General features: G+C 42.1%; 1 protein-coding gene across 1 annotated transcript; it reads left to right on the top strand.

The window, feature by feature from the left end:
- The first annotated feature begins 11,410 nt into the window (after positions 1 to 11,410).
- marcksl1b (MARCKS-like 1b) lies at positions 11,411 to 14,034 on the top strand. The gene is made up of 2 exons (XM_072675907.1): positions 11,411 to 11,698; positions 12,675 to 14,034. Exons 1-2 carry the CDS (start codon positions 11,618 to 11,620, stop codon positions 13,236 to 13,238), a joined length of 645 nt encoding a protein of 214 aa, XP_072532008.1. The 5' UTR covers positions 11,411 to 11,617; the 3' UTR covers positions 13,239 to 14,034.
- The last annotated feature ends 430 nt before the right edge of the window (positions 14,035 to 14,464 follow it).

Raw genomic sequence — 14,464 nt, forward strand, 5'->3', positions numbered from 1 at the left:
CCCCTTGCCTTTCAATGTAGCCTGATGCATTTCTCTTTTTAAGCCCAGATAAAATGGGGGACAGTGCTGTTTCTGATGCATAGCAGTAAACTACTATTTCAAAGCCCTTCAAAAAAATATTCGATTTGTTGAGCTTTAGGTTACAAATTAATCTATTTGTAATGTGGCCACTGATTCAGCTTTGTTACTTTACTCAAGTTTGCTATTTAGCAAAAACAAAAAAGATAGCCCACACAGCACAGTTTTAAACAAATGATTACGGCCAGACAAAGACACTATTCACCACATTTCTTCTCAAGAATATTTTGCATTGCAAAATTTGCATAGCTAACTGATAAGCACACTAAAGCTAATATAGCCAGGAGTGTGCCAATTGAAAGCTCACCTCCTTGATGTTTCAAATGGCCACTTGTGTAACATAGGTATGACACACTTTTAAGAGATGAATCCGTGAGATAAAGGTCCGTAGTAGAGACAGTTACTCCAACAAAAGCAGGATCCTTGTTTATTATTACCATTGATTTTGGAAGAAACAATGAAAAATGAACGAGCAGATGCCCTAATACTTTTGGCACATGGCACATTCTATACAGTTCCCAGGAAAAGTAAGTGAACCCTTTGGAATTACCTGGAATTTTGCATTATTTACTAATAACATGTGTGGTCTGATTGTTATCTAACAATAACACACATACAGTTGTACTGTTCATGTCTGTTATTGAGCACATTGAGTAAACATCCTCAGTGCGGGCTAGAAAAAGTAAGTGAATTTCTGTGTCAGTGACATCTCCAAGAGCTAACTGGCAAAAGGTGTTCCAGCTACAGAGATGGGATTAGAAGTGTGGGTGAATTGACTATTAAATAAAGGCTCCCGAAACCTGGTTCTCAAGGAAGAACTGCTTGAACAGGGTTGCTGCCAGAGATTTTGGGAATGGAATATATTACACTGGGCCCCATAGCTCTTACAAATCTGCCAAATTCATTAAATACTCATTTTCTAGGGCCCTAATCAGTTACAGGCCACCACAATTGTCCTAACATGTGGGTTTTTGTTTTTATAATGTGTTACATTCTCTACAATATTAAATGCATTAAATGCAAAAAACTGCACAAAACATGGTGACCATTTGAATAGGGGTGTCCAAAGTTCTGCTTTCTATTGTATGTGCATAATAATTGGTGAGCCGATTCTGACTCTTCTACTGATTCAAATGCATAGCCATGGTCCTCATGCATGGCTGCTTGCAGGCTAGTGTGTGTAGCAGTGAGGCATGCGAGAGGAAAAGACGGTGTGTGGGAGAAGGATGGAGAAAGAGTAATAGACGGAGGGAGGCATCTGTTCTCCATATCCAGGCAGCTTGAGTGGCTGTCCTAATTGAATTCACAATATCTCTCCTCCTGCAGTAAACAAACCATTTTTCTCATTTGGAGATTGCTGCGGAACAGAGGCCCCACAGTTGAGATGGCATGAGGGCCATTGTGTGGCTCATTAGTGGTTGGGTGAATGAGGGTTGGGTGGCAGATAATAGAATACAGAGGACAAATAAATCCACCTTTTGTTTTTGTGATGTAAACAGCTGATTCGCTTAGGTGTGGTTGGGTCTTAATGATCTGCGGAATTAGGGGAAAACTCTGTTCAGTAGCCTGCCCTCATGGATTATTGACACATTTGCAGAGAAGAAGAAATACCAACTTATTACTCAGTTATTTGGCTATCTGACATTTCTCGTGGAATCTCTCAAACTTTCCACCTGGGATTTCCCCTCATATTCACTGGCACAGAGTCAGAAAAAGGGAAAGCAAAAGCAGTAGAAAAGGGAAGTGACGAAGCGAAAGCGAAAGCCACAGCACTCTGTGAGTAACACTTTGGAGTAAATGATATGATAATGAACTCGACTGTGGGATTCCCAGTAGAATCCTTGCTGAGGAAAGCACCTTCTGCTGGCAAACTAGTTGGCAAACACATGGCCAGGGCCTGTGTCAGCGTTTACAGCTCAAAGGTCATTAGCGTACAACATTCTCTTCACAGAACAATGAAGGCATGAACTAGGATAGGGCACAGTTCAGTGGATTAAAGCTGTGTGTTTGAAATGCTTGTGGAGTAGGAACTGCTACTTTGAGCCCTTAAACCCTACAGGCCTCTAAGTGCACCCAGGCCTCGGTTCCTTGTATACGCTCAGAAATAGTGGGTGCCAAAAAGCATTCAGTTCTAGTTCCCTGATGAACCTTTCTTTAGTGCAAGTTCTGAACCAGTTACATGTTTCCCTAGAATCATACATCAAAGCCACTATTTTTAAGAGATTAATTACATAACTTCATCAAGGGTTCTATACAGATTTGTGGCAACTTAAAGAACCATGTGTATGCTTAAAAGGTTCTTTGCCTGGCTTTTAAATAGCTTTCCTCTGTGATGGAAAAGCTCTTATATGTGGTGCATATAGGTATAGAACCTTTTAAAGGATCTATATAGTACTTAAAAGAGTTTCATTATTGTTATGAATCAAAGAACCATTTTTGTACCATAAAGAATCCTTTTGATTAGGAGTTTCAGTTTCATCAAAAATTAAGGTTCCAAAAATAGTTGTTTGAGTAGTGGCATAGAACCACTTTTGGTTCCCTAAAAAACTCTCTATGATTTTTTAGAGAACCATTTCTTTGTAAATATGATGCAAAAATGAATGTGAAAAGTTTATGAAAGTTTAAAATAACCTTCAGACAAATTTACCGGGAGGGGGGTTCTTCAAGGGTTCTCCAGTAAAGCAAAGGTTTCTGAATTGAGAGATTACAGCTCAAAGATAAAAGAATATAATGGGTATATATAATATACGGAAAGCCTTTTGGCTTTTTGGCTTTTGGAACCTTTTAAAAAATAGAGTTCTATAAAGGACCACTGGGGGTTCCACTGTAGTTTCTACTCAAAGAACCCTTTATCGGTACTATATTGTACCAACTGTTTTTGACTGGACTGTAGTCACGCTTTTTAACCCCTTATGTTCTGTGACTTTTATAACACCCCAAGGATTAGTAACCAGTGACTACATGGAAAGCAATGCTAGCTGGCTGAGTTGTTCCGAAGGTCCTAACAGTGGGGTGAAAAAAAGCCAGAAATCACTGGTGGTTCTGAGGAGTTTAAAAGGTTACGAAACCAAAAATGGCTGAAAGGACCCAAAAAGATGCCTGATATGAAGATGTTGTGGGTAGTTTGAAACAACTGTCCCTCCATCGCCACCAGCACACCCCTCAAGCTCACTGCACATCAACAAGGCCTAGTCTGAGGCTTGTCAGGGGGATCCCAGATGTGCCCAGCCTTTGACCTTTTGATCCCAACAGCTCCATGCTAAAGCTCAAAGCTAAAGTCAAGGCACCTCCTCATCCCGGTCCAAGTGGGACATCTGGCTGATAGTTGCTCAGGCCATATGCTCACACTGTCTTAGACGCAGGCTAAGGTTCTTAGCTTTCCTTACAGATCAATAAGCACTCATTATTGGAGATTTATTAGGGATGCGGCCTCCTTCGGGATTTGGAGTGATGATGGACAGGATGTAGGAAGACAAAAGACAGTATTTTTGACTACAAAAGATAAGAGGAAACACATGGAGCAATACGCATGAACCCGTTTACAGTAACATCCACTGTATAAAGTCCCAACTTACATTCTTGGGAATTTTCCAGCAATTTCTTCACATTGCATGCCAAAAAGCTTAAGAGGAAGTGTCCACTTCTATGAAAGGCAAAGGGGGAAATCTTGATGTTGCTCTAAAGCTATTATTTTTCCATTTTCAAGACTCAACACTGTTACAAAATATATTAATATACTACCACTAACTACCAGAGGTGGGTGGGGAGTTGCATGTACTCAAGCAATATTGTGATGGATTTGTTACTTCATTCTGTTACATTGGTAAAAGGCTTTGTATTGCTTTGTGATTGATCATAACTGTTTAAATTTAAAATTGGTATGTTAGACCAATTATTAGCGTAAAAAAGAGAAAAGTATAGTATAAGAAACCTTGGTTCCTGTGCTGAGAGATGCTGGATGTGAAGGTGGTACATTCTATGTGTTACTCAGTACTTACATGTACAGTACTTACTTACATCAGCTTTTTTATCTGGCTTCTGGCTATCTGTGCTCCTACTAAAGTTAGGTAAGATAGATCAGGGCACAGTCTAACAATGTATGGGTCAAAGCTCATATATGACATTGCAATGTGAATGTGGGAAGATAAGCATTCGTTCTAATCTTACATTTTACCCCATGTAACATTATCTATATATACTATCTATATATGTAACTGTTTTTGTGTGAATCTGCCAGTTGTTCTTTACATTGTATAAATTTTTATTAATGAATTTAATGACTTCCATTAAAAGTTTTTTTCTCTTCTCCTCTAAAGTTGCCATTTTTAACATACAAGGTTTTTGCATGACAGCGACAACATGAGTTGTATTTACTAAGAAACCAAAAATGTTGGCCCATATGTAGGTCCTTAGAGTTTAAAGAGGTTAATTAATATAGTAATATAATGTTGAAGTCACTCATCCTTCTCACTCTCTCTCACTCTCTTCTCCAGGCCTCCCCTCACCCCAGCTTGTGATGCTCATCAGTTGGCTTTCTGAAAAGAGAACAATAGGGCCTTTTCAGGATATAAATCTCACTCTGTGTTCAGGCATGAAATCTGGGCAGCCAAACAAAAAGAGCCATTGACTCTTGTTGAGGGAAAAAAAGGGAGAGATAAGATGCCCCACGTCGAGCCTCGCTGAAACCAGTTCACTGCTCCAGGGCCGCAGCCAGAGAGGGGGCAAGAGGGGCAAAAAGCTGTAGGAACCACCCCAAAAAAAAAAAAAAAATAGTGAGGGTAGTGGGCCATTCACCTCTTCTGTTTGTCCTTCCCCTGTAGTCGTTCCGCTATCTGGGGCAGCGTTCTCTAAATGAGGCTGTCTTCAACAACAACAACAAAAACCCTTGTACTTCTGCTTTGTGGGGTCGAGGCTGAGTTTAAGAGTTTAAAAGTTGAAATGGTCTCTCTGCAGCTGACTAGACACACAAATACCAGGGCCAGCACGGTTAAACTAACATGAAAACATCATCTTCACTCATTATTGCTGGTAAAATCAATCATGCTCTGTGGCTTGTGCTCTGAAAAGATTGGTAGAGTTTAGGTCGTCTTTTGTAAATTTTTCATCTGAACTCAGGTCGCTCACTGAAGATGGAAGACTGAGGATGATTCTCTTCGCTTAATGACTCCACTTAAATGCATTATGCATTAATACAGCACAGTATTCACTGAGATAAATGAAATATGCCCTGAAAAAGCAGTTATAACCCTTAAAACCCTTTAAAAAATTCCAAACTCAACACTAATAAAGTGAAGAATTGAAATGTAAACTGCTGTTTTGGGTGATTCTTGCATCACTTGGACACTTTTGCATCCATAAAGAACATTTTATAGGAATCCTCTTTAAAGAGTCATTTTGTTTGAGATGAGATATAAAAGTATAAATAACCTTCAAGTCATGGGAAAGTACTTAGGACTAGAATGATATGTCCAAGATTGGAAGGGCAAATGCTAGCACAGGCTTCCTTTGAGACACATGAAACAGTTATTTTTTAACTATTGTAAATACAACATTATTGGACAGCTGAAACACACTTGGAGGGGAACATTAACTGCCAGTTCAGATTACCACGTTGGCTAGCACCACACCCCCCATCCAGCCAACTATGCTGTCTTAGAAAACTTCTCATGGATGGCTATGGCATCGCCAGCGATTAGACTCGTAACAGGTTGGGCCTATGCACAGATCTATGCAGAAAACTCAGTGAACATTGAAATGTTCCAAGAGGTCTTCAGGAGGGTAATGTGAACTGGTTTTATGACCACAAAATCCTAGATGTCTTGAAGAGGCAGGACATGATTGAATAGTTGTGTTTCTTATGGAATATAGCACATCCTCAATCTTCCCGAAGTCATGCTGATTACAGTCATCTTTTACATTTAAAGTGCTTCTTCAACCCCTGTCCTGCTGCTTGCAGTGGTCGAAAGGGTCGACTAGAAGGGGTTATTTGCGGTTCTGCGAGTTAAAATCCTTGTAAAGTGGATGAGCTGATTTACCTGTACAAGACCTAGTATAATTCCTGGGAAATTACCTGGAAGCGTGGTCCCAGATTTGGGTTTTAATATTGGGGAGGGGGAACTTTTATCCAATGTGAATTACAGACGATTGATTTGGGTGAGGGATGTTAACATAGAAGCAGGAATCATGTGGGAATGCATTAGGTTGATTAATAATGTATTTGGTTTGGCATTACATTGCCATGGTAAAGCTCATAAACTACTAGAAAAATAAAGAGCCAAAAACAATGTGAATATCCCTGCATTGCCGTCACCAATATTATGAGCAGATCATACAGAAGGAAAATAGGGAAGGCAATTACATTACCCACGTTTAAAAAAATATTCTCTGAAATACTTCCAATTATAAATCCATTATTATGTAAAAATGCGATTTTGATTTAAAAAACAATAAAACACAACATTCACTTAGCTTAAGCTCATGCTGTGCTGCTGTTTTTGCTTATTAATGCTTGCTTCAAGACTGTCAGCCTTACTTTTTCTTGAACCTTTCCCACTCAAAGCAGAAACTAGCTCAAAATATGTGTTCAAATGTGAGTGTAATCTTAATGATTTTTTTATAATCTCACTTTATAATCAAATATTACTCATGGATATTCATATTGACCTTGTAAAACAGTATTTTAAGACCATTTAAGACCATTTAGCTGCTAGATATTTAACACTGGAATCAATATTCCCTCAAAAGACCATGCATTTTCATTTTTTCACAGTTACACAGCCAGCCAAGATGCTCATGGGTGGAACGTGGGCTAGGTGGGTTCCAAGTGGGCATGGACCATGAGTGGGTTTGTACAGACTTTGTTACTTGAACCTGGTTGGGCTTTTCCATTGTTACAGCCCACCTCAATCTCACATCGGCCTCTTCTAGGCCCCATGTGCAGTCTACAACCCAGATAGGGCCCATGCTTAACCCCTCCTGGTCCCATTACTGACCCTGATTGGCATGAAACTTCCTGGCTCCCCTATGGGACTGACATGGACATGGTTTCCTTTAGAAAGTAACTAAAACACAGCGAATTTGTCATTTCCACTGCATTTTCAAACTACCCCAATTTGGCAGGACCCAGGCATGATAGAAAAAGCACAGTGTTCCTAGTTGCTGTAGCAATCCTGCAGATTAAAGTCCCTTCTGTGTAATATGGGTAATACAACCCTTAGTTTTAGGTGTGCAAACATTTGGCGCCAAACCAGAGAAAAGCCATGATTGTGAAACTGTTATAACAGTCTGATAACAGCAGTGATAGGGAAACTGAAACTATGGGATGGCTCATGCATGAACAGAAGCTGACTGAAATGAGGTAAAGCCCAAACAGATCTGGTAGAAATCCTGGTAATTCCCAGAGTTTGGAGTCTGAAATGGGCTAAGGTGGTAGAAAGGTAAGTGAGAAGCCTTCAGAAATGTCTCTTGACCATGGAATTCCAAGATGGCTTGCAATTAGTTTGCATGTTGACTCCTCAACACAATTTCCTTCTCCATAAATACTGATAACTTTCATATCTTATGTCCTAAATGCTCCTATATTCCCATCGACAGCATCCCCACCCACCAGTCCTGCTCCCTGCCATGATCCAAACAGTGGTGACGGAGAAAAGGTGTGTGATAAGATGTGTGATAACTGTCTTCAGCTCCTCTGTCCATTGCTGCCGTCCCATCACAGGCCCATCAACACGCCCATTCACATTCATGCCTGAGGTCGCGGTTATCTCCCCTCTGATAAGGCCGCTCTGCAGGGACATTAAACACCACCACAATGAGGACTCTCTGGCTGAGCAGAAAAACGTGTGAAATGCAGGCTACTCTGTGGAGCACTGCAGCTATTTGCTTTCACCCCTGACTCTCCGACTGATCTCGTGACAATGAGGCCCTTTCACACCAGCTGATTGTGGGGAGGGGGGGGTGAGGCATACAGAATGAGATGATGTGTCCTGACCCGTCATCAGGAAAATAAACCACATCACAAAAGCCCTGGGGACTAGGAGACTCCACCCCCAACTCCTCTTTCACTCTCAACCCCCAACTCTCTCTCTCTCTTTCCCCAAGAAAAAAAGAAGAGACTGTTTCAATATACGAGCATGACATTCCCTCATCTGACACACACAAAAAAGCATTCTAACCCCCCCCCCCCCCCCCCCCGAGGTGGTGACCATTCTGAGAAAGAGGCAAGACGCAAATGAGGTAAAAAAGAGTCTTCATGAGCACTGCATGCCTCACATTCCTCGTTCTTCCACAGACAGTAGAGACTTTATGTCATTTGGCAAGGCCAAGGATAGGAGGGAGATAGAAGGCCACGGGATGGAGAAAGAGATAGAGAGAGACAGAAACCCAGGCAAAAGCTATGAACAGCATATCGATTTCTTCTTTTATTTAAATTACATCACATATCATACTTTAAGCAAAGCCATAGAAGAACCACCTTTGATGGCAGCTTGCCGAGCCCGGGTATCGAACCCACAACCCTGTCATCAATAGCCTGGAGCTCTTACTGCCCCAACACCTTTATTTACACCTTTAATAAGAATGTATTTAGTAATTTTATGCAATGCAAACTAACTGTGCTATTCTCCAGTTTTGGAGTGAGGAATGAAAGCTTGGGCTCTCTAGCCAGTGCTGGGTATTTAGGGGGTTAAGACTAATGCCTAATGACTAATTTCAACATCTTAATTGACTATAATACTCATCGCATGTACAGCCAGTGCAGTTGAGAATTCGGTTATCATGTGATGTCAACACACACTGCTAAAAAATAGCAATCTGCAAACACTGAACACTGAATACATGCATGTATAGATGAATATATAGTTTGTTTGTAATAGAGGCTGAAAAAATGTACTCTATAACATAACGGCACCATTTGTGTAGTGGAAAATGCTTGCTCACGCAAGTTCTTATTGGCAAGGCTCCTAACACTGCTTTCTATTATATCATCATAGTTTGTAAGTTTCTCTTTTGATAAAAGCATCTGCAAAATTACATTATTTTCAATGTAAATACACATGTAGGCCGTTTTCGCACACACACATATTGTTGACTTTGATTCTGGTGACTTAAGCTTATCCGAAATTGTGCCCTATCTACTGTATAGTGCACTACTTTGGGGTTCCACAGTTTTGTAGCAGTGTCTGAAAGCGTTGTGTCGAATTTTCAGTCCCATGTAATCATCCCGAAATGCACTGTTATATATTGTGTAAATACAAATGTGGGCCGTTTTCATAGACATATATTGCTGTTTTTGATTCTGGTGACTTAAGCTTTTTTATAATTGTGCCCTATTCACTATATAGTGCACTGTTTTGGGGTTTAACCATTTTGTAGTGGTGTCCGAAAGCATAGAGCCCGATTTTCAAACCCACAATACACCATAATATATAGCAAACTAACAATGCAGACTAGCGGACATGGAATATCCATAATCCTTGGGATTGTTGTTACGAACACAGCTTTGGTCTAGGACAGGTTGGTGAATTCCCCTCTTAAACACACCTGATTTCACATACTTAATTACCAGGTATTAGAGCAGGGAAATCACCAAAATGTACTAGACGCTGGCCCACCAGGACCAGGATTGATAGCTCTGAGCCGTTGAGGCATGCACTCCTCAAGACCTCTGAAAGAATTGTGTGGTAAGCTAGACTTTGCTCTTCACACACATCAATAAGCCTTGGGCACCCATGACCCCGTCACTGGTTGTCCGTCTTGGCATTTTGAAGACGCTCTGACCCAGTCGTCTAGTCATCGCAATTTGTCCCTTGTCAGAGTGGCTCACATTCTTACGCTCGTCCATTTTTCCTGCTTCCAACACATCACCTTCAAGAACTGACTGTTCACTTGCTGCCTATTACAGGTGTCATTACAATGAGATAATCAGTGTTATTCACTTCACTTGTCAGTGCTTTTAATCTCACGACTGATTGATGTATTTACATCTACATATGTACATATACATATATTTATTCTCTAGTAGGCTGAAGTGGTGGTCCGATATTTCCACCAAACCATTTCAATAACTTCAATAACAACAGATCTGCACTTATATAGCTTATATTTGTGCTGTATACATACTAATCATTCTAATGACGCCTACATAGAGATTTCATAGCACAAGCCTGAAGGAGTACTTGAGTTTTTACGGTCATATTTATGCCAGATGGCATCAGACGCTTTATGAGATGTATGACATTGTATTGACTTAATGACCCTTGAGGTAAAAGAAAAAGACCCGTGTTACCATTATATGACTGTTCTGAATCATTATTTCCAAATGATCAACCTTAAAAGGCAGAGGCCTTAATCAAAACACCATATATCAGCTACATTTAGTCTTAATACTTCAGTGTACCTAAAGGCAAGTACATGTAAACCTACTTAAGTAGAATTGTGCACATATAACATCTACCTTTGCTCTATATTTTCCTGTCACTCAAGTACAGGACTGATCTGAATCTTCCTTAGAACTGATATACTGTGTTCTTCAGCAGGCCGCTGCCTTGTGAGCTCTGTTTCTTGGGAGCGATGCTTCATAACAGTGTTATAAATGAAACAAAGCTGCTTAGTCACTCTAGGTTTAGCCCCCCTATGTCAGTACAGCGTTATTTACTTCACAAAACATCTAATTTCATCTTGTGATCACTGGTGTAACTTGTCCATTAATACTGTATTGTCTTATGAATAGGTTACTCAGCGCTCTCTGCTCTCTGCTCAGTGTACCTACTTGTGGTCAACTTACTGGGGATTGATCTATTCTGCTTCACCTCAAGTAGAAACTTAGGAACTGATGTGTTCTTGAGCCTGTGCTTTAGAAGTGCTGCTATTTGGGAATTAAGATTCACGACAGTGTTGTTATAAGTGGAGCTGATCCTTCAGGCTCTTCGTTTAAAAGAGCCCTTATGTCAGTAGGACATGTTATCTTAGGATTTCTGGAAAATTCATTCGTAACATTCTTGTATGCTTTTATAAAGGTGTTATTCAGTGTGTTTCGAGGTCCCTGTGTCATCAGATGTCGTGTTACTGTGCTTTCCTTAAGCCTCAGGGCTTTATATCTTCTCCACCGAACAGGCCCATAACTTCCAATAACTTCGACTCTCAAGCTCAGCTCAACAGGTCCAGTCCCCTCCACTGGATCTCAAGCTCTGATGCCATTTTCTTTCCCACATAATGAGCGAAGAGGAGGGTCGCGGCGGGGGTCCACAGGAGGGCGTAACACGGGCCCTGATTGGCTGGGGCGGCGGAGCCACGCCCGTGGGCGGGACCCGGGGTTTTCTTGAAGCGCCGTTCAACTGGTGTTGTTAGTAGTGGAGCAGCACTCGGAGAGATCGGGCGGAGGAGGACGAGAAGGGAAAGAGAGTTTTTACAAAAAAAGAAAAACACAGAAAAGACTCGCACCTTTGGATGCGCAGCGAGCCCGAGGCTTTGGATTTACTTCTCAGCGCCCTGATTCGGTTTCGTTTGCTTTGAAACACTCAAAACACCCCGAGTGATCGCGATGGGATCCCAGGCATCTAAGGGAGGAGTGGCCGTGGAGGGCAAAGCCGCCGAGGCTTCCGCCGCCAAGACGAACGGACAGGTAGGACCGAGTGGATGCGCTCAGACTGTTTTTCCACGATGGTTTTCTGTGAGGAAAAAAAAACCCAGTCCGTTTTCGCTCCTCGAGGAGCATTTCGATGCTAGGCACGCGCCCCCTCCCTCCTCGCCACACGCGGGAGAGTCAAAAAATTCTCCACCGACCCACCCACCCGTTGCACCGTACACGGCCATTTAATCTCATGCACGGGCTATTTAATCACAAGCTTGGTCAATTAATCGTGGTCGGTGTTTCTTAGGGGGTGCGTAAGGGTTTGGAGACGCCGCCGTGTAGGAGGATGCTCCGGTGTGCTTTTTTCAATCAAGCATTAATCAATTAGCTAGTCAATAGGGGCATGTTTTCGGTGGTGCGACTGCAGTTTTCTGGTGTTTTTTTGAGCTGGGAGTCACATTTGTGTGTGTTTTTCATTCATGCGTCGAATAATCCAAGCCTAAAATCCGCCAGACGCGCGCGCGTGCGTTCAAGTCTAGACACACTGGGCTCCGTAGTAAATCCACATGTCTCAGACTGGCACTAGTTATGAATCAAACTGGTGATGATTTTACGCAAAAACATGTCCCACGTCAGTTCCCCGGTCGTACTCGTGGGGTGTGTACGTGTTTCGGTGTTTTTTGAGGTAAACTGGTCGTCGTCGAGCGAGTGTAGCGCAGTGAAAACGCACCGCGCATCGATCCGTTTCAGTCTTTTGTCTGAAAGCCGCCGTCTCGACCAGCCTCGACCGATCCGTGCTCTGTAGTCGCCCCCTGTGTGCAGGCTGCGGTACTGCAAGGCGTCTCCTCCATCACTTGCATTGTGTACGTGATTGGTCACCGGCGTAGTCGTCGACGATTGAATGGATGGAGATGAGGTTTTCCTCCGACGGAAACAATAACTATGTTGTACAACTAGAAAAGCGTGTGTACATCCATTATGAAAAGCAGAAACACATATTAATTAAATTTCCCTCCCTCCCTTTCAGGAGAACGGACACGTCAAAACCAACGGCGACGTGTCTGCCAAGGCGGAGGGAGATTCAGCAGCCACCACCAACGGCTCGGCTGAGGCAGCCAAGGAGACCGAGGCCGGAGCGGGAGACGCCATCGAGCCGGCACCGGCCGCCGAGGGAGATGCCGCCAAGCCTGAGGGCGAGGCCGCCAAGGAGACCCCCAAAAAGAAGAAGAAGAAGTTCTCCCTGAAGAACTCCTTCAAATTCAAGGGCCTCTCGCTGAAAAAGAGCAAGAAGAGCGCAGAGGTGAAGGAAGAGGCCAAGGCCGAGGAGGCCGCAGAGGAGAAGCCCGAGGAGAACGGGGCAGCTGCAGCGCCCGCCGAGGAGGAGAAGAAGGAGGAGGCCAAGGCAGAGGAGACCCCCGCCCCGGCCGAGACTCCCAAGGCTGAGGAAACCCCGGCCAAGGCCGAGGAGGCCGCCACCCCCAAGGAAGAGGCTGCCCCTGCTGCTGCCGCCGCTGCCGCACCTGCTGCTGAGCCCACAAAACCCACAGAGGAGACCAACTCCACACCCGCACCATCCGAACAGAAGGAGTGATTGTACTTCACAAGGACTTTGTGAACTGTTTTTCAAGAAAAAATATATATATATTTATATATATGTGTATATGTATACATATGTATATATACATGGATATATGTATATGTATATATACACATGTATGTGAAAAAAAAAGAAAAAAGAGAGACTCCTCGTGCCACTTTCTTCAAGATTAATATGAAATGACAGACTAGATTCACTAGTTCACTTCCCTATTAATGGCTCAAAGATCCGGGACTCTGAATTTAGGCTGAAATCACCTCGGAACCGGGATTTCAAAGCAGGAGTGAGAGAAGTGTGAGTTTGAGAACAGGATGAAGAAGACAGAAGAAGGAAAGACGAAGAGGCATCTTTCAAAACCCATCACCACAGAGATGCTATAATATAAAAAAGAGAAGTGCAAGATAAACATCACCACATAATAATGACTGTTAAAAAAATGGAAAAGAAAAAAAAAGACTTGCCAACTTTCTACATTCCTATATTTTAACCCAAATTTAAGTATTTTGTGGTGTATAGAGAACCATTTTAAATATCCAGAAGGCTTTGTCTTGTTTGTTTGAAATCGCATTTTAATTTTCATCTTGGCTAAAAAAACACATTTGAGCTTGCTATGTTCACATTTGAAGTTTTAAAAGAAGCAGAGTTGTTATGTGTTAAATGTGAGCCTTGATCTGCTTTTTTGTCTCTGTAAATACATTTGACTGATTTTGTTCTTTATTTTGCTAATGTTAAAAGATGTTACTGGTTTTATTGTAAAGTTGATAATGGTAAATAAATGTTGGTTACCTAACGAAGGCTGGGAAGTGTCCTTCTTCTTTTCAGTGAGGATGAGGTGGAAAAACACACTTATGCTTCTTCTTGACCATCAGGTTTTAATGATGTTTACATATGAGAGGAACGTTTACGTTAAGTACAGGAACAAAAACACCACACACATCACAGAGCTACACATGCAGAATATATCCTATACATACAATGAACCACTGGGTTAGTGTGGGCAGAAACATATGTCACCCCTGGATGATGATTTTACACATATTTAATTTGGGGGCATTTCTGCCTGTTATTAACTTTAACAAGACAAGGATGTTATTAAATATTATTGTTAGGTGCCAAACATATAGTACTATCAGAATCATGCACCAGTTCAGTACACCAGCAGCACATAAAGAAAGGAGAAGTCCGCTGCCTGCTGAAGGCCCAACATTATTCTCATTCAA

Source organism: Salminus brasiliensis, chromosome 3, assembly GCF_030463535.1.
Source record: "Salminus brasiliensis chromosome 3, fSalBra1.hap2, whole genome shotgun sequence".
Lineage (NCBI taxonomy): Eukaryota > Metazoa > Chordata > Actinopteri > Characiformes > Bryconidae > Salminus > Salminus brasiliensis.

Excerpts from the sequence above, each read along its gene's own strand:
- marcksl1b (XM_072675907.1), top strand. The coding sequence starts at position 11,618 with ATGGGATCCCAGGCATCTAAGGGAGGAGTGGCCGTGGAGGGCAAAGCC. Across the intron at positions 11,699-12,674 it reads CCGCCAAGACGAACGGACAG|GAGAACGGACACGTCAAAAC; the intron begins GTAGGACCGAGT and ends CCTCCCTTTCAG.